At 44.8% G+C, this 19668-nt stretch overlaps 1 protein-coding gene across 15 annotated transcripts in view; it reads left to right on the top strand.

The window, feature by feature from the left end:
* The window catches only part of CHCHD6 (coiled-coil-helix-coiled-coil-helix domain containing 6), a 169327-nt gene that overhangs the window by 3800 nt on the left and 145859 nt on the right, over positions 1–19668 (top strand). For all 15 annotated transcript variants that reach the window (XM_005288409.4, XM_042849836.2, XM_024104986.3 and 12 more), the window contains exons 3-4: positions 99–168; positions 2199–2343. In XM_005288409.4, the coding sequence (XP_005288466.2) occupies positions 99–168; positions 2199–2343 (215 nt within the window). The remainder of the gene's footprint in view (positions 1–98; positions 169–2198; positions 2344–19668) is intronic.

Here is a 19668-nt window from a genome sequence, read left to right as displayed (position 1 = left end):
GAATTTTTCTCTTCCCTCTGATAATGTTTGTTCTCATGATGTGATGGTAGCCAGTGTTTTCTTCCATAGTCATCATTTGCTTCTGTTCCTCTCTTCAGGAATCCATCCACCAACTGCCAGTAGCTCTGGTCGGAAGCCCTCTGAGGCGGAGGAGGACCTGTACAAGAGGTAGGGGGACATTCTTCCTGTCTGGAGACAGCCACCTTTGCTGCCTGGGGCCACATATATGCCCTGTGTAATGCTGCATTCTAGAATTCAGTGCTGTGAAGATTGTATGTGTTGTTGTGTAGTGTGTCTTCAATGAGTTCATAATGTAGACAAAGGCCACTGGGCATATTTTGTTGAGAGAGCATGTGACTCCTGGGCTTGGAGACAGGTAAGGGGGCTGGGAACCAATGGGAAGGAGTTTATAGAAACATAGCATTCTTTGCTCCTCCTGTCTTTCTCCACTACCCATAGAAAGTCATATGAGACATATGTCCACTGGAGCCTAAAGTTGGATCTGCCTGCTCTTGTCTCCTGAGGAAAGTGAAAACCCCTAAGATTCTTGTTGAGTCCTTGAAGAAACTTCTGCCCAGACCTCAAATCTGTTGATCAATTTAACTCTGTATGTGACTGAGAATCTTTGTAGTTGTATCTGAAATAATGTTTGTGTAGACATCTTCAGCTTCTTCTCCTGATGCCTGCTCCGCTAGACCTGGTGGCTGCCAGCCTTTTCCACTGCGCTGTGGGTTTTTCCTGTTTGGGGCATTTTGGCTTACCAAGGTGGCAGTGCATGTAAAGGTACAGTGAGAATGAGATGAGTTGTGCGAAATGCGGTCCTTGCTGTGTCTCACCCTCAGGAGTCTCTGCTGCTTGTTCCAAGGGTTCAGACAGTAGGAGGTCCAGCTTCCCCATCGATGGAAGGTTGTCTGTTATAAAACTGTTGCCATATGTTTTCCTAGCTTCTCTAACTGCCTTTTCCTGTGTTACATTCTCCTTACTGTGTCCATGCTTTCTCTGCATGTCACACAAGTCCAGTTTTGGGGACTATGAAAATGAGTCCTCTTCAGTGCTATTGTTGATTATTCAAGCTTGTAAAAGTGGTGCATTGAACCCACTGTCCATAATTGTGTGTCTGACACACCTAGTGGACTCTCTGGGAAGTTGGTTCTGTTCTTTAAAGAGATGGTGAAATCAGAATTGCTGGTAGTCTTCAGTCCTGGCTTACTCAGCTGTTTCTGGACAGATGCTTTAGTGAATGCTGCAGAGAAAGAAAGGGAGTGGCATAGAGGTCTGCTGTCTCTCTTGTGTACTGATGAGCCTGTCTCTCTGTGCATGTGAAACTCCCAGGGTCTGAGTGGTGGTCACCTGTGGTATGAATACATTGCAAAAAAAAAAAAAAATACTGGCAGCTCTGAGTCTGAGCCGGGGTCAATTGGGTTGGGTGGCAGGGCTAAAAATGTCAGGGTAGACACTTAGGTTGCAGTCTGGGCTACGGGATCCTGTGAAGGGAGTGGGTCTCAGAGCCTGGGCTCCAGCCCAAGTCTGAACATTTACCCTGCAATTTTTAACCCTGCAGCCTAAACCCAAGTAGGCTGACTCTGGCCAGCCACTGCCATGTTGCAGTCTTTTATTGCAGTGTAAACGGATCTCTAGGTGCACTAAATTTGCTCCATGGTGGTTCTTCAGGTTCAGGTGCTTAGACTGTGGACATGTCTCAAGGTTGCTTCCCTGACATCAATCATCCCACTTACTCTGCAGAGGGCTCCTTCTGCCTCACAGGGCCAGCAAAGCAAATAGGTAAGGTAGGGTTGGTAGTAAAAGTCAGCTAGGCAGACAAACTTCTTTTTGTGTGACCTGCATCTTATTTTTTTAAAAGCAGCTTTATATATAGTTTATGAAATCCTTTTATTCTCACTGTTTTGAGGTGACTGTCAAGTATTTAAGAGCCAAACCTAACTGAACTGTAGGTTTATGTGCTTTGTGCCTCCTTGTTTTTTTAAATTGTTCAGTACCGAATTTTCAGGTCACCTTTTAAAGTTCATGGTGCTCCAGAATTCCCACAGAAGCCTGGGAGTTGTGAGCAGGCTTTGTCCAAGTAAATCACACCTCTGCCTGTTCTGTTCCTGGCCAAGGGTAGGACAGCTTATCCCATGAATCTGTTGCCAGAAGTCTGCTGAGCACCTTCTCTCTGCCTTTCTTTGGCACTGATGCAGGTATGAGCGAGAGCAGGCACTGGTCCAAGAGGAACTGCTCCGGCTGGCCAAGAGGGAACGGGAGGCAGCCAGCGAGTGTCTCAATACGACCCTCCAACGGGAAAAGAACAGCACCAATGAAGAGAGGCAGAAAGCAGTTCAGCTGGTAGGTACAAAGCAACATATTTCCAGGCAGGAGGAGGGCCTGAAACCTTTCTCCTTTGAGGGATCAGTTAAATGCCATTTATTTGTGTAATGAGTTCAGCAACTGCTGCTTAGTCCTAAGTCCATGGTAGTCATCACCTCATAACTCTTCACCTGCTTTTTGGCTTATGCTGTAGTTGGCAAGTCTGTCATGTAACTAACCCTATGCTGAGCTTGTATGAGAATGGTATAGCATCTGAGTACGTGAAGGGGGAGCATTGTTTGTGGGTGAGTGGAGATGGCTGGCAAGAGAGCCTGCTGCATATGTAGGGTTGGGAGAGACTAGCATTGTGACAGCCTGGGCTGGATGGAGCTCTGCTAAGATTCTTCGTGTGTGAAATGGGTATTTTGATGAAGGTACAGACTTGACCTGTCTCAACTTTGCTATATCTGGACTGTTGAGTAAAGTTACACAAACACCTGATTAGTCAGGAGTAGAGTGTCTTACAGGAACTGGCAGCTTGTTCTGAACTGTAGTGGCATGAGCTGTCCCATTATAACAATGCGAGGATGATGCTTGCTACGGTGAAACTGGTCCTGGGTATCAAGGTGGATATTTAGACTAATTCACCAAGAGTCACACTACTTATTAAAAGGACAATGTCGAGATGAGAGAGGGAACAGGGCTAGGAGTTGAGTTCTAAGATCTATTCCTGTTTTTTCCCTTCCTCTTTTTCCCATTCTCTCTCCCCCCCTCCCCCCCCCCAAAAAAAACAACAACTGATTTGCTGTGTGGCTTTGGTTAAATCACAAATCCCTCTGTGCCTCCATTTTTCTATCTGTAAATAGATGTTGATGATACTTACCTTCTGGGGTAGGGTAGTGAGGTGTAACTTGGTTCTGAAGCACTTTGGAACAGCTGAGTATCTTAATTTATTATTGAGCCAACATGCTACCTGCTGCCTTTTGAGATTGATCTCCCTGATGTGGTTCATAAGTGACCCCTGTGAGGCCAGTGATTTCCTTTATGAGAAACAGCAGAGACTAAGGATGGGAGATCTCTCTGGCGGAAGGGTTAAATACAAAAAAGGAGTTGATATCTAAGGCAGGTAAGAGCTGTGTGTCTGGGTGAGACATTGCAGCTGGTAAGTAGCACTTAGTCCATTCTCACTGGGAGGATGATAATTACATTTATGAAAGAAACTAACAGACCTTTGTAGAAAGTGGCAGTGAATTAATTTCTAAATCTGAGGAGATGACACTGCTCAGTGAGAGAGCCCTGGAGTGAGCGACACAAGAGCTGTCTGGGAAGAATGTGACTGAGGTGTGTCAGCATTATCACTGAAATGTGCCCTTATGGCTGGAACAAGCTAGGACCTGACTGTTAGGGTATGTCTACACTACAATTAAACAAACACCTGCGGCTCCTCCATTGCCAATTTGGGCTCGGGCTATGGGGCTATTTAATAGTGGTGTAGACGGTTGGGCTCGAGCCTGGGCTCTGGGACCTTCCACCTTCCCAGGGCCTGGGCTCCAGCCTGAGCCTGAACATCTATACCCCAGTAAAACAGCCCCATAGCTTGAGCCCCACCAGCCTGAATCAGCTGACCCGAGCCTGGCATGGGTGTTTAATTGCAGTGTAGACCTACCTTCTATGTACAAATGCTGTAATCACATCAGAGTATAACACTTAATCCTCCAGAGTATGAAGCAGGGAGTTTCTGGGTACGTGACTGTTTGCAAACACAAAGCGGGTTCAAATCAGATTTTTCTTGGGTAACCCATGGAAAGTAAATAGTGAATATGCAGCTTATGCCCAGAATGTGGTGGTAGGGAAACTGTGGTAAAGTTTATTGCTGTGTAATCTCCTCCATCGATCGCTGACATGAAACAAATCCGAGAACCTTAGAAATCAATGAGAAATTTGGAGTTGTCTACTTTGTTCTAACAAGAGTCAGGCAAGGGTGCTGGCTACTGGTTCCTGGATTTCTTCTTAAACAGGAACTTCAATGTGTCAACTCTTTAAACTATGGGGACTCTTCCATGATTTATTTCCTCTCAATTCCAGGCACCCTTTGAATATAGTATAAGGTTCCCCACTTTGGCCTCTCAAACTGCCCGACCTCTGTTTGTCAGGAATGAATGTCCTTCCACATCACCCCAAACCTTCCCAGTTAGTGTTTGAAGGTCCAGAACGCACTCCTTGAACCGTAGCTCTCACCTGTCAGTATCCTTGTTTGTCAGGATTCCTCTGTTTTCCAGCTCCTTGGTCCCTTAGTCTGGAATGGTGGCTGAGTGTTGGCTCTTGTCCTCAAGCCTGGAGAATGAGGGGAGTGATGGACTTGGACTTAGGCCATCCTTTGACCTCACTACCCTATCTCTTGCCCCTAACTTCAAATGATAAACAGCAGCGTGTATGTTTTTCTCCCGAAACTGCAATCTGAGAGATTCTGTGTCTTTTCTGAAATCACCATAGCCAACCCGAACTCGCCTTAAAATTGCTGAATTTGCCATTAAGTTCCCGATCGAATTTTTCCTATTGCATGGCTATAAGTGGACCAGAGCTTGGAATGCCTTTCTACTGTTCTTGCACAAACCACGTGTATACCGCAGTCTCAAGATCGGCATCATTCGCTAAACAGGCTCATTTTCTTTGAAGGCCCTGCTCTTCATCCAGGTTATGAATGTAAGTTCCGAGCTTTGTCAGCATTCTTTAGCCATCCACGAAAGGTGGACTCGTTAATGCCAGCATCGTGGCTAATCTTTGCCTGGGTTTCGCCATTTCTAAGCCATTCGATAGCATCCAATTTCTCCTGCACCGAGTAAGCCTTCCTTTTGCCCGACATTTTTGACATCTTTCTAAAGATAAATACCTGTAAATTTTTATTACATTACATTTGGCGTTCTAGGCCTACAGCAATCGACTTAGGGCTTTTCTACACTATCGCCTGGGGTCGATCTAAGATACATAACTTCAGCTACAGTACGTGAATAGCTGATGCTCTCCCGTCGACTGCACTTGTGCTCCTCATTCTGGTGGAGTACTAGAGTTGACAGGAGAGTGCTCAGCGGTCTATACTCAAAAAAAAAAATAATAATAATATTGTACTGTACAATACTTAAATTTAGGATCCATGGCCGCGACCGCGTTCTATCCAAATTCGCGTTATATAAACGCGCGTTCTAGTGAGGGTGCGATGTATAAATATTAACATCCAGTACAATGGGGATTATATGTGCAGTACCTCGCAGAGGGGCTCTGATTCTTAATGGGTGTTTGTAAAGTGCTTTGATTCTCACACGAAAGGTGCTATCAAACGGTCAAGAACAAATGTAGCTGTTTTATGAGCCCTTTTTATTTTAGCATGCGGGGCTAGTATTGCAGCTTCCTAATCAGCTTCTCCTTTATTCTGTCCCTTGGTTTTGCCCTGCACAGTCCCGCCTCGCCCCAAACCAGATACCTTTTCTTTTGTCTTTGTCTCTAATTAATCACTATCTTTTTCTCCCCTCCTAGTTCTTGTATTTTTGCCAAAACAACAACTTTGCAAGTGAGGCTGCCCGCACACATCTCTTTAATCTGCTGGGGCAGTTTAGCATGCATCTGTCAGCCACCCAGTCAGAAGCAGTGACTTTTCAGGCCTGCTGGCTTTAACCAAAACGTTTGAAACCAATCAATGTAGGATGGGGAGGGGGAGAAGCAGGCGGGAAATAAACGCGATTAAGCGAAGACATCTCATTACGGCTCTAGAAAGGGAGGATTATAACCTATTTTATAGGAGGATCTCATTCAGAGGCCGTGTGCGCCCGTGTTATCAGGATAGAGGGAGAGCAAATAGAATAAATGAAATTAATACTTTGAAAAGAAGCATTACCGGGATTTGAGAACTGAACTAATATGATTTGTGCAAAGCCCTGAAGTTCTTATCTCCCTGTTTAATCCCCCAAGAATAATAGTTGTCAGATGTATTGACCCAAAAGTCTCTCTTCCCATGGCCACTCCCACCCCCACCCCCCTTTAAGAGAAAAGAGTGAATTCAGAATGGGTGAGGGTAGACTCAAACCTCACATAACTAGCTTTTTTTCCCCATGTGACCAGAAGGCATTGGGTTGCTGTGTGGAAACAGGCTAGGATGAAAGCAGACCTCCTCATCTGCTGGGATGAAATTCCTCCTGCTGTGTGTAGAATGGTAGCTTCTCATGCAGTGTGTTCTTGGCTGTGCTCTGCCAGCTGGGCAGAAAATCTCTCTGATATCCATTGATTCCTGCTCCCTGGCACTCGATATGAGCCTACACTAGAATTTGGACTTGGGGGGGAAATCATAACCAAATGTCGTGGTTTGTGCCCTCTCTAGTTGCTCAGGTATATGATGACTGTAAGTAATCATGGGCAGTCCAATTCTTTGGGTCACACTTCATGCTCAGAAATAACCTAGTTGCTCTTCAGTTTTTTCCTGTTACTTTTCTTGCGATTGGAATGAGGTAAGCATGAGTCATGACCACAGTCTTGGATTTTGGAGCTGGCCTTATGATTTGCAGAACTCCAAGCTCTTGAACCTTGTCTGCACTGGCAGATCTCTGAAAATTCCCCACTGTTGTACTAGCAGTGGGAATGCTAGCATAGACTGGCCATTGGCATTTTAACCAGTGTTTTGTTTTTCTAACCCAGCTCAAAGCAGATCTAGGTGACACTGTTTAAAATACCAATGGCCAGTTCATGCATGTTTAACCACCAGTGTTAATACAGTGGAAGGACAGTTTGAGAAATTTGTCAGCATAGGCAAGGCTTCTGTATGGAAAGGTGGGAGATGATCAGATGAGGAGTTGTCTTTCCCCTTTGGTCCCACAGGTGGAGGGGAAAGATACAGTAATTCTGTGGGTGCAAAGCTTGTGTGGGCTTCCAGGCCATTGTTTGTTTAAAAGGAATCTTGCTTGCTGTATTGCTAGCTTGTATAGCTGTATTTACATTAGTGAATTTCCCTGTTGCTGACTGCTGGAATCAGAAATAGATATAGTTGAGCTGGTGCTGAAAGTGGCCTCTGAAATGTTGCTGAACATGATCTGGTTCTGTTCACACTTGCAAGTAAGCCGTTTTTAGTTACGGATCAGCAGCACCCTTGCTGACTCCTATTGTCATCAACAGGTAAACTTCTTAGTGTAGAGAAGCCTTTTGAAGCACACAGTCTCTTACCACTCTGTCAAGTTTGAGTGACTGATTCAAATCCAGTTCTTTTCAGCGTAGCTTTACCAGTCCTGCTTTCTCTGCTGTGTGGGCTTTGCAGTCGTTTTGCAGCGTGTTGGCTGTGCCCTTTCCATTTCTGTGACCAGAAAACTGTAGAGCCCTGTGCAGATACAAAAATGTAGATCTGCATCCGATCCATGAGCTGCAAAAATTATCTGTGAATTTCCACATCCTGGATGTGGATCTCTGCAGATACCTGCAGATTTGCAGGGCCCACCTACTGCGGCTGGGCTGAGGCTCTGAGGCACCTCCCTGCTGGAGCCCTGTTGGGAAGAGCTGCATGGGCAGCTGTGGGAGCCTGGGGGGTGGAGGGACGGCCAGGGGCTGCTCTCAGCTCCCCCCTCGCACCGTGGAGGGTCCGCCACGGCTCCCCAGCTGGGCTCCATGCTGGCCTGCCCAGGGAAGGAGGGGGGTGATCTGTGGAGCTGCCCAAGAGCTGCTTGGGCTCCCCGCTCAGGGTGGGTGGTGGGTCCACTGCTGATCCCCACACTTGCCCACCCAACTCTTACCGTGGACAGGCTGCGGCTCTGATTTGCCCCCCTCTCCTTCCGGCCTGAGCTGGAGAGCTATGCTGGTAGCTGTGGGGAGCATGGGTCCCTCCACCTTCCCTGGGGAGAGTGCCTGAGGGGCAGGGACATGGGCTGGGGGCTGCTCGGGTCCCCTGGCCAGGGCAGGTGGAGGGACCCAGGCTCCCCACAGTGCAGCTCCCCCCAACTGGGCTCCAGATGGCGCTGGGGAGACAGCTCGGAGCTGAAGCCTGGCCACAGTAAGAGCCGGGCAGGCAGCTGTGGGGACCCGCGCTGTGGACCCTCCACCTGCTGTGGTCAGGGGGCCTGCCCCCCGTCCCTGCCCCCCAGGCCTACCCGCCCTGGGCAGGTTGAGGGTCTGCATCTTGGTTCCTCACAGCTGCCCGCCTGGCTCTCTCTGTCAGAGACCTGCGCAGATGCAAAATTTGTATCCACATCTGCATTGCTATCCGCTAAAATGGTCCATGGACGTAAAGCGGATACTCGCGGATTTGCAGGGGTCTTGAAATCTGACTGCGTGAAGCAGGGGTTTTTGCTTTTGCATTTGTCATCAATGAATGCTGGATCAGTATCTCTCACAGCACCATTGTAAAGCATGAATTTTGTTTCTACACGTTGTCTAGTATTTTTTTAAAAAACAGCCATGTTTCTCCATTTAACAGCAGTTTCTTTGTGGGTGGAATGGCAAGATAGATTTAAAAAAAAAAATCAGTAAGCAGGAATTTTTAACTTAAATAACTTTAATCTTATTTTGCATTATACAACTTTATTTTCCTAAAGAAAGGTTGATTCTCATTGGTTGGCATGAGAATTACTTTTTGGTAATCAGGAGGAGTGTACTTGTATACATTAATGTAAGCAATTATATAGTTTAACATACTTTATTCAGATTCTTTAATTTACTTTCACCGTTTTCTAACAATAAAAATCACACATTTCTTCTTTACTAGATTTTAAGTATTTTATTTAAAACTTATTTTTTAATATCAGCACACTTATAAAAATGTTACATTTAAAACTGATATATTAAACAAAGTACTATCTGTAGTTAGTAAATTAAACTGATTCTAGTTCAGGCTCCCTGCTCAGGGTAGGTTCTCAAACTGGGGGACAGGACCCCTCAGGGGATCACGAGGTTATTACGTGGGGGGTTGCCAAACCCCGCTTTGCATCCAGCATTTATAATGGTGTTAAATATATTAGTGTTTTTTAATTTATAAGGGGGGTCACACTCAGATGCTTGCTATTTGAGAGGGGTCACCAGTACAAAAGTTTAAGAAACACTACTGTTCTAGTTGCTATGTCCTTCAAGATTTTAGAACTAGTAGATCTCATCATGTCATACCTTATTTTTATTCATAAATTGGAGGAGGAGAATGAGCTATTCTGCTTTTTTTTTTTAAACTCTCCATCATTCTCAACTTTCAATGAACTAGCCATTGAACTGAACTACTTGGATAAACGGAAATTAATAAAATATTCTCTCTGCACCTGTGGAATAGGCTGCTGCTGTCAAAAGCTGGTATAGCCCTTCAACAAACTCTGGTTCCAGGTACTTAGTCAGTGGCTTCTGCCAGTTCAGTGGTCTGACTTTATTTAAAAATTTGGCAGCAAACATGTACTGCTTGAATATTACTATTTAATTTAAATGACTTCAATAGATTATAAGTAGTTTAGGCATTAACATACATTTTCATAACTTAAAATTTAATTTTAAATAGGTTAATTTTTCAAAAGAAATGTATTTAAATTTTAAAATATCCAATTTTTTAAAAAATCTGATTTGTATCTATCCTGAAGTGGAACCAGGCAACAGACAAACCTGCAGTGTGGTTTCTTCTTTACTGCAGCCCAGTTCAGCTTCAGGCTGGAAGTTCTGATTAGCTGCTAACTTTATTAGGCAAATGGGTGACTGTGACTCCTGCTTTGGTGTCAGTGCTTCCAATGAGCAGATCCGGTTTCACGTGGTGACGGTAGCAGACCCAGAGAGTCTGTTCGCCTTACGCTCTGTAAGAATGAGAGAGGTAAAGAGAAGTCCAGCCTGCTGCAACTCTTCAGCAACCAACTAGGGTTGCAGCTGCCCTTCTGCAGGCCTAGGGAATCTGGCTGCCAGTGACATGTTCCCCCATATTGTGCTGGTGGGGAAATTTAATGTGGGGCAATTCCTTCACGCCGACAACTGTCATTTGGAAGAATATCGCTTCATTGCATCATTCTAAAGACCAGTTACCATTCTGGCTATGCAGAAATTCCACTATTCTCACTGCATAGTTATTTTTAGTAAAACAAGGTTGCCTGGTGTGAAGTCCATTATATTAATTTAATCTACATTATCTGTCCAGTTGGCATATTGTTCTGTGTGATATTTTTGTTTGCTTTAGACCTGGAAAGATCTACACTAAAAACTTAAGTCGACCTATATTAGGTTGACTTACAGCACCTGCAGTAATTTATTGCAATGGTTCATGTCCATGCTAGCCTCCTTCGGTTGGTGATGCGCATTCTCACCAGGACTGCGTCCACTGACCTAAGAGGGGCAGTGTGAGGAGCTGAGAGCCCGGGCTCTCCGCTCCACTCAATGCTGCCCCCACCTGCTTTCCGTTCCCTGCTCCCCACTGGGAGCCTGGCGGCCCTCCCCGCTCTCAGCTCCATGCTCCCTACTGGGAGTGGGGCAGCTGCCTGGGCTCCCCACTGTCCCAGCTCCTTGCCTCCCCACTGGGAGCGGGGCTAACGGGCTCCTGAGCAGCGGCCCTGCTGTGAGCAGGGAGAACTTCCTTGTCAGTTTTACGGATCCTTGCCGGAGTCGTGAAATTGACAAGAATGACAGCCAACGTCCCATGTTTATAACGGTGTCTACATGGACAATGTGTCACCCTAACTACACTGACATAAGCCCTACGCCTCTCGTGGAGGTGGAGTAGTTATGTCGGTGTAGTAGGGCACTTACATCGGCGGGACAAGCAAGTGCACTGACATAGGTAGGTCGATATAAGCTACTTTACCTTGACCTAACTATGTAGTGTAAACCAGGGCTTAGACAGCATGCCTGCTGGAATGGGCTCTCTCCAATGTAGGATATGGAAACATCCTCCTATTGTGTGCAAATGGGAGTTTGTAATACTGTGCCTTCAGCATTCTTAAATGTGCCTCTTTGTCTCTGCTGAGGGGTCTGGACTGGTTTATGTAGCTCCAGTTCTTTTCCTCTATCTAGTGCAAGAAATTGACGGGGGGAATTAAATCACCAGGCAGTGCAGCTTCATAACTTGCTCTTCTGCCTCCCCACAATTTAGTGCAATCTGGTTTAGATAATACAGCTCCAGCATTTCCCTCTCTTTCTCTTCGATGAGCTGAATTCCATGTGATTAGATTTATGCTCTGTCTGTTCTGCATGGGCATTAAAGACTCCAAGGCACTTCTCTGGATTTGACCTGGAGTCCTTGGCCAAAACTCCTATCCCCCCCCCCCCCCCCCCCGCTCTTATCCTGGGGGACAGTAAAGGCATTATCTGGCAGGGGATAAGAGGCTGCCTATGTGCTGTTTATTTTCACAGCTGCTAATAATGTAGTGTAGCGGTTCTCAAACTGTGGGTCGGGACCCCCAAGTGGGTCCTGATTCCATTTTAATGGGGTGGCATTAGACTTGCTGGGACCTAGTGCCGAAGCCTGAGCCCCACTGCCCAAGGGCTTCAGCCCCGGGCGGTGAGGCTCGGGCTTTGGCTTCAGGCCTGGGCTGTGGGGCTCAGGTTACAGGCCTGAAGGGCTGTATTCCTTGGGCTTCTGCTTTGGCCCATCACTGGTGGTGATGGGGCTCGGGTGGGCTCAGCCTTCAGTTCCACACCTCGGGGTCATGTAGCAATTCTTGTTGTTAGAAAGGGATCACAGTGCAATGAAGTTTGAGAACCGCGGGTGTAGTGGGTTCTGGACCCATTTATAAACATTGATGGCCTGTCACAATCCAGAGGTACCTCTGTGATGCCCCCAGACTTGTTACTTCCCCATTTCCCTCATGGGGTCCATCGGTGGTGTGGGGGGCCCGGAGCTATGATTTCATCTACTCTCTCCAGATGTGAACAACTGGTGGAGGGGCAGCGAGGTGAGACACCTCTGAAAAACACACAGCTCCACCCCTCCCCCCAACACACATGGCTTATGGAGGCAGAGGGTAAGGAGTGGGGGGGATTTGGGCACCTGGAGGTGAAGTGGGGAGATTGAGGGATCGGGGGTGTAGTGAGGAAGGAGCTGACGTTCTGGGCGGACTGGGGAAGGATATGGGAACAGAGGGGCCTGGGGAAGGGATGGTAGGCTGATAGTTCCACAGAGAGAAAACAGCCCCGGAACATGGCCCATGAGGGGTAGAGGTTAAAGAGGTGTGGCATTTGGGGAGCTGGGATAAAGTAGGGTGGGTTGGAGGAAGGATTTGAGGAGCAGAAGAAGCTGTGGGGGAAGATCTGGGGGTCAAGGTGGGGTGGTATGATGGGGGAAAGTTCCTGGACTGTGGGGAAGGGGTACATTGTCGTGGCCTGGGCTGCAGGGCAAGACAGGGAGTATGGAAGACCGGATGTTGCCCTGCTGTGGGGAAGGGGTTACATCGGGGGCCAGCATTGATTGGAAAAAGTTACACCAACCACTTGCTCCTGATTCCTGTCCTGCAGGGCTAGCTGGGCTTTGCTTCCTGTTCTCAGCATTGTGACTTCCAGGTCATTTGCGTGAGTAGTGTTGCAACCTGGCACATAGGGCCACAGCGCCATTCACTCAAATTTGGCTCAGCCGGCCTCCATCATTATGAAGGAAGGGGTGGCTGGGCCAAACCCGAGCAGGGCTGTGACCCTGTGCACCAGGTCACAATGCTTGGACTGGGGAGCTGAGCCCAGCCATCCCTTGCAATCCTTTGACACATTCTGGCGATCCACTTTTGGGCTATGACTCTAAGGTTGAGAAACCTGTACTAGTGTGATTGATCAGAGGTTTGTAAGAAACTTTTTTCTCTTCCCCTTTAAACCCACAAAAATCACTTCTATTTTCTGCTACTCTAGTCTTCTTTTATCTCCTGACTCTGAAGGTTAATTTTGTGTTTGGAGGGTTTGTGCAGATTTCAGCAGCTGATGGTCTAATGCGAGCTTCACATTTTTATAGCTTCCTTGGCCAGAGGACCTTATCACTGGGCTGACCTCTTTTTAAACCATATAGCTGCAACAAATTGAAGTCATCTGTGGGGCTGCTTGACTTGGCTGCCTTTCTTGCATTTTGCGTGTTTTTGCTACAAAGTTCACTCGCTCCACAGAATCTGCTGTCAAAATAGTTTGTTTTGGTTTAGAAAGCCTGCACTAGCAGGGGTTGCAATGGGTTTGGGAGTTTCAGAATCTCTTCTCTATTGGAACTGTGGAATGATGGATAAATCACTGATTCTTTGAGGAAAAGCCTTAACATCTAAAATAGAATTTTAGTTTTTTTTACAGTTGTGAGTGGATTTACTGCTCACAGCAGTGAGTGCCTAATTGCAGTAGCTGGAGCCAAGGGCAGTGCAGGTCACTACTGTGCAAACTTATCCAACATCACTCTGCCAATGCACTTTAATCTTCCCATAGAGCACTCTCAGGTGTTCCAGTCCTTAGCTCTGTCAAAGTATTTCTGTTTTGACCAATAGCAGCTTATTCTATTTATTGTCTTGGACCTTTCACAAGCAGTAACTTTAAATTGTGCCCAAACCCGTGTGTCACAAGCCACCAAAGAGTGGCTAGAAGACTGTGGGAATATTGATTTCCAGATGCGTTAAAGTGTATGAACTCCCTGTTCCACCATGATCCTTCGTGCACTGCCATTGTCAAGTCCAACCAAGTTAAAACAGGTTAGCTTTAGAGTTCCAGCAAAGCTATTCCATCTCTGAGGGAGGGGAGCAGAGGAAAAAGAACATGGCCACAAATTGTTCAATTGACAAACAAATGCAAGGTTAATAAATTGATACTTGACAGTGAATGAATCCATCAAAACTACTCCTTGATCATCTTTTTATAACCAAATGCCCAAACTTCATGGCATAAGTGGAATTCCGTTCTTATTCCCAGCAGTCATTTTCTGGCATGAGTACCAGTGCTGATTCCACATGGAAGGCCTGGTTAGGCATTACAGCTCTTCAGATTGAGAGAGTGGCACCACCTCTCAAGGTATTACATTGAAGTTTCAGTAGGTAGCCCCCCCCCCCCCTTTTTTTTTTTTTTTTTTTGAGTCAGTATTGCACCAGTGTGGTGCTTCAGCAGGTACCATCCTTCATATGAAATCACTACAGATCCCATGTCACTTTTTGTAAGATTAGAAGTCTTATTCTCAATGCCCTACTCTAATTTCAATTTGGGCAATTGCTCTGTCTCTCAAAATATTGAGATGGGTATGGAGTGTTGGGAGAAAGATGAGATGGTGAATTTAAAGGGTATACGCTGGCTAGCAAATGATCTAACTTACATGAAATGAAAAACTTGGTGGGTAGCTCTGTGTTTCCAGATAATGTGGAAACTAGATGGGGAGCATCGCATTTGACCGATTCCTTTCATACTGCCTAAACACCCCAAAATCTAACCAAAGCCCTCCCACTTCTCACACCCTTCCATCCTGGTAGCTTAATTAACTTATTGTTTTGTTTTTGTTTTTGCTTTCCCAACAAGTCCTGTATGAAGTGTTCCTGAGGGGACTGCAAAGGATGATGGCGATTAGCCTGTGCTTGAGATGGAATAATATCTATGTATTGTTCTGGGGGATATAGTGAGTGTACATGGTGTAGTTGGGGAGATTAAAAAGTAGCAGTAAGGAGAGAGAGTGTGTGTGTGGTTTTACATTTTAAAAATAAAATAAAGTCGATGAGGATTAAAGAAGTTGATGTGAAGAGCAAATTCCACTTGAGGCTTTTCTCCCAGTTAGTGTAGCTGCAGCCTATCATTCCTGCACAGCTGCCAAAGCTGGGTACCTGAAACTTGCTTTTTTTTTTTGCTGATCAAGTTTATTTTCTTTCTTCCTAGCTTCCTGCTCCCTCCCTATCAATCTCTTTTCTTCCTCAAAGCTGCAGGACAGTTTCATTGCGTTGCCTTCTCTTGGTGGTGGTGTTATCAGGTGCGTGTGTGCGGAGAGTGAGATTGCAAGCGCCACTGTTCTCCGGGACTTTAAGTATCAGACAATGTTTTACACCGCGTCCCATTCTCTAGCTGGCTGGTTGGACATGATGTTGGTACCTTATCTTCATGCTGACACACACTGGACATTAATAGAAATACATTGCTGAGGCACATGTGTGGAATTTCAAGCAGCCTCTCTAGCTGTTGCTTTAGATAGTCTATTGTGTGCTTAACCTCCTCGGAAGGGGTTTAGATGAGAAACCAATAATGTTAACTCTTGGGTGTCTGGGTGAGGCTTGTTTTTTTTAAGTTTCCTAATAGAATCAGTATATTTTCTTCCAAATTGTGTCTGTACATACCACGTGTAGTGGAATTTCATGTTTTTAAAATAGTCCTTCCATGAGCACCATTCCTACTTCCTGATGCAAACTCCTGGAAATAATTTACTATGTATATTACACAGTTAGGGAGGATGTGAGAAATATGTGATCAGAGGTAACTGAGCTCCTTACAACCAGTCCAACTTTGTCCAAAGTCCATCCCTATATCATCTGAGCCCTCTAACTGAAGGGCGCGTCAACTAGTCATGTGAATCAGACTCCAGCTGCTGTTTTTTATGGCTGGCATTCTTTCTGCTTTTGGATCATGTCAGGATTTTGATTATAATTCTATAGCATTGTTCTGTGCTTGTTCACTGTGATTTTCTGTTTATATGTGATACGTATTATATGTAAACCTTGGGTAGTAATGCTGCTTAAAAGGGGTTCTGTGAAGGCTGGTAGAGTTCAGAATTTGACCTATTAATTGTTTTCTTATCAGATAACTAAGTTCATAGAATTCTTTAAAAGTTACCTGCAAAAGAGACAAACAGTTTATGCCTTTTTTGCTTTTAATTAAACAATGGATAAGGTGGACCTAAAAGGATGGGGAGGGGAGGGTATTTATTGTTTTTTGGGGGGATGGGGTGGGGAGGGAAGAATGTTGATTTTATTTCTTTTGCTTTTGTGTTACATTTGAAATTCAGGCCCTATCTAGTTTGAAAAACTCTGTGGTGATAGGAAAACTTAATGATGTCATTCCTCTAAGAATTGAGAGTGAAAACCTGAGCAACTGAGAAGATCGGGAAGATCTTTTAGTTATGACAGTTTTAAAACTTTTTTCGTTTAACATCTACTAAATTTTGGTGGTAAATCAACACTCTAGAGAAATGATGTATTTGTTAAAGTTCCAGTGCTTCTAAAATTAAAGATATGACAGCCCTCTGTGTATGTCCTCTGAGACATTGAGTAGGTCTTCAGCTGCTTTGGGATATGAGGAGTCACTGCTGGCTTACCTGGCTCAGAGCATTCATCTAGCAAACAAATCTTCAGACTCAGTCTTTCTAAACGTGTAGGTTTGTTTGGTTAGTTTTTTTTTTTTTTTTTTTTTTTTTTTTTTTTTTTTTTTTTCAATGAATGAAACAGATGCGATCATTGGCATTCAGCTCCTCTTACAGTAATAATGCATACCCACAAATTAAAACCATACCACTCCATATTAGATTTCCCCCTGTGCAAATTCTAGAATCCCAGCATGAGAGTGACTGGCTCTAACACAACCTGTTCTCTTATCAGTTTAACACTTGTAAAAATATTTTGGAAAATAATTTTACAGTTCTAATATTTTGTTTGTGTGAGAGAGCTCGAGCTCTATATACGAGGAAATATCCTATATAATTTATTTTAATAGGGAAATGGAATCTCTTTTTGGGGAGGGGGAACAGGACATTTTACTTTTGCCAATCCCAATTTTGCTCATCAACCTCCACCCCCCATCTCCATGTATAAATGTGACATTTTAAGTGGTTTAAACCTGAGCCCATCTTATAATTCTGTTCATAGAAGACAGCTGCTTCTCTCCAAAACATCCCCACCTGCTCAAGAGTTTCATTCTTTAATTGATCATTTTATTGTCTAATTTTTCTAAACCTCATGCACATCAGGGATATCAATTTGACAGTCCTGAAGTCCACTTTCCACTTGATGAGTGGAGCACAAGACTCCGTGCGCTAGAGCCACCTCCAGGAGGAAGAGGAGAGTTCAGTATCCATGCCCGAGTCAATACTTGATGCCTCTACCAGTGCCTGTAGCACTGTGGGCATTTCTCCACTGGTAACTGAACCTGAGACCTACCAACTCATCTTGCCATCTGATGGCTGTTCGATAGCCTGTGTAGCGCCCAGACTGTTGGTCACTATGACCTTGGTCCAAATTGGAATTGATGATCTAAAGAAAAAAAACCTCTTTATCCCATTCTCACCCACCTAAGCTATTCTGCTCCATTATCTTTTTTAAAGAGGTTTATAAGAAATTTGTGTGGGCAGCCATACTTTCCAGAGATGAGGCAAAATCTGGAGTTTGAAGTTTAATATTTTCACTGTAATGAGTCCAGGTACAGTATAACTTTCTGCTTGCCCAAATTAAATTGAGACCATTAGCTGTGTTATAACTTAGCTATAACAGGTCCTTTCCTAGTGTTAATGAGGAATCTGTTAAGGCACCTTGAGGCAAAACAACTCTAATGATCTTGGTTACCTTTCTGTTTTGTGGAGATTGGACTGGTGTGCATAGTAAACGCACTACTGCCACAGGCTGTTGACATGCTGGCTGTTCCCTTGAGAAAGGAAGCTGGTTCACGGGGTACCCAAGGGATTGTTCAGGTAGGATTGAGGCAATTGGAGGAGACCACTTCCTGCTCATCTGCTCCAATATGAATTTAATATATTTTAATTTAAATGCTTCACAATCAAACTTGAATCTCAGGGATAGGCACATGCAGATGATCACATTTGTGCACACGCATTTTAAGTTCCATGTTTCCGTTGGTTGCACCCTTCGTTGAAGGGCAGGACTAAGCTCTTCAGGCAGGGAATGTCTTACTCTGTTCATAAAACATGACTAAAACTTACAGTTTTAGTAAAACAAACCAGTTAATAATTGAACTTCATTAATGTTGCTCCACCAGGGGTTGCTATTGAGCTGTACTAGGCTCCCTCTTGTTCAGCAAGTCATTTGCCTATTTAAGGAGCTAAATACCCAGGCTGAGAGTTGAACCTGGGTCTCCTGCTTGATAATTCACATTGCTTATCACCAAGTCAATGCGCTGACCCCTAGTCTTGAAGTGTATTTTAAATGTGTATGTTTCTACATACGTATAGCTGACTTAAAGTAAGTCTCCAGCTGTGTGACACTCTGATCTGTTGTTGGTTTTCCACTTGGTTAGTGGCCCTGGGTGAACTTGATTCCCATGAAATCTTTTGCATTCCCTAGAAGAGTATGAGTTTGTCGTGACCCTTTTGTGAAACCTGTCGTGAAAACTCTCAGGCTGGCTAAGTGTGACTCTCTTTCTCTAAAACCCAGTGGTGCAGGCAAGAGTCCGATAAATAGGATCAAAACAGCAGGTGCTTCTAGAGTTCTGATTTCTCCCCATAATACCCTACCCTTTGCAGTTAGGGCCCAGGAAATCAGTTACTTGCCTCCTTTACTAGGCCCAGAAGTTAGTTATCTTCCATAGACCAAAACCACTGCCCAGTGTGGAGTCTGCTCTGTATATTGATCTCGTATTGCCTCTTGGCTGCTGCTCCAATTGTTGAGATGTCATTCTTGGCTGTAGCACTTTTTTATTTTGGGGCTGAAAAATTTAACAAATGCTTCCTCAGTTACTTGCCAGTGATGAGCCCTTTCCTGAGCCTATCTCTTTTCCACTGTACTGAGAAGGGTTTCACAAAACTGGCAAACATTTCCACTTGGTGGCGGTAAAGGGACACCAAGTCACCCTTCCAGTGTTCTCTTTCAATAGCTGCTGAGGCTTTGAATCGCTTGCGTACCAATAAAACCTCTCAAAGTTTTGATTCTGTCCCTAGGCTCTTCTGGGCTGGGATGTGGAATATGCCATGTTTTCATCCTGAATGCAAGTTTGTACCATGTTCTGTCCATCTACTTATCTCTCTATAGAGACACATTCTGTTGGACTTGTGGGGCTGCTGTATACGGGAACCTGTTAAAACCTAGAAATCTATGTTGGATCCACCACCTTCTTTTCATTTTCTCCTCATGCTCCCTGAGGCTTTTTCTCCTTCTGTTTAAACACACAGATCTAGCAGCCACCGGTTATATTGCTGTGTATTCAAGCTTTAACAGTGACCGTAATTAACCCGGAAACAATTTACCAAGGGTCGTGGTTGATTCTCCATCACTGTCAATTTTTAAATCAAGATTGGATGTATTTCTAAAAAAAATGCTCTGGAATTATTTTGGGGAATGTTCTATGGCCTGTGTTATACAGGAGGTCAGACTAGACGGTCACAATGGTGTAGGGTGACCAGATAGCAAGTGTGAAAAACCGGGACGGGGGTGGCGGGTAATAGGTGCCTATATATTAAAAAAAAAAAAGCTCCAAATAGCAGGACTGTCCCTATAAAATTGGGACATCTGGTCACCCTAC

This window comes from Chrysemys picta, chromosome 7, assembly GCF_011386835.1.
Source record: "Chrysemys picta bellii isolate R12L10 chromosome 7, ASM1138683v2, whole genome shotgun sequence".
Classification (NCBI taxonomy): domain Eukaryota; kingdom Metazoa; phylum Chordata; order Testudines; family Emydidae; genus Chrysemys; species Chrysemys picta.
Note: the sequence above shows the minus strand (reverse complement) of the source record. Positions and strands in the feature narration are given on the sequence as shown.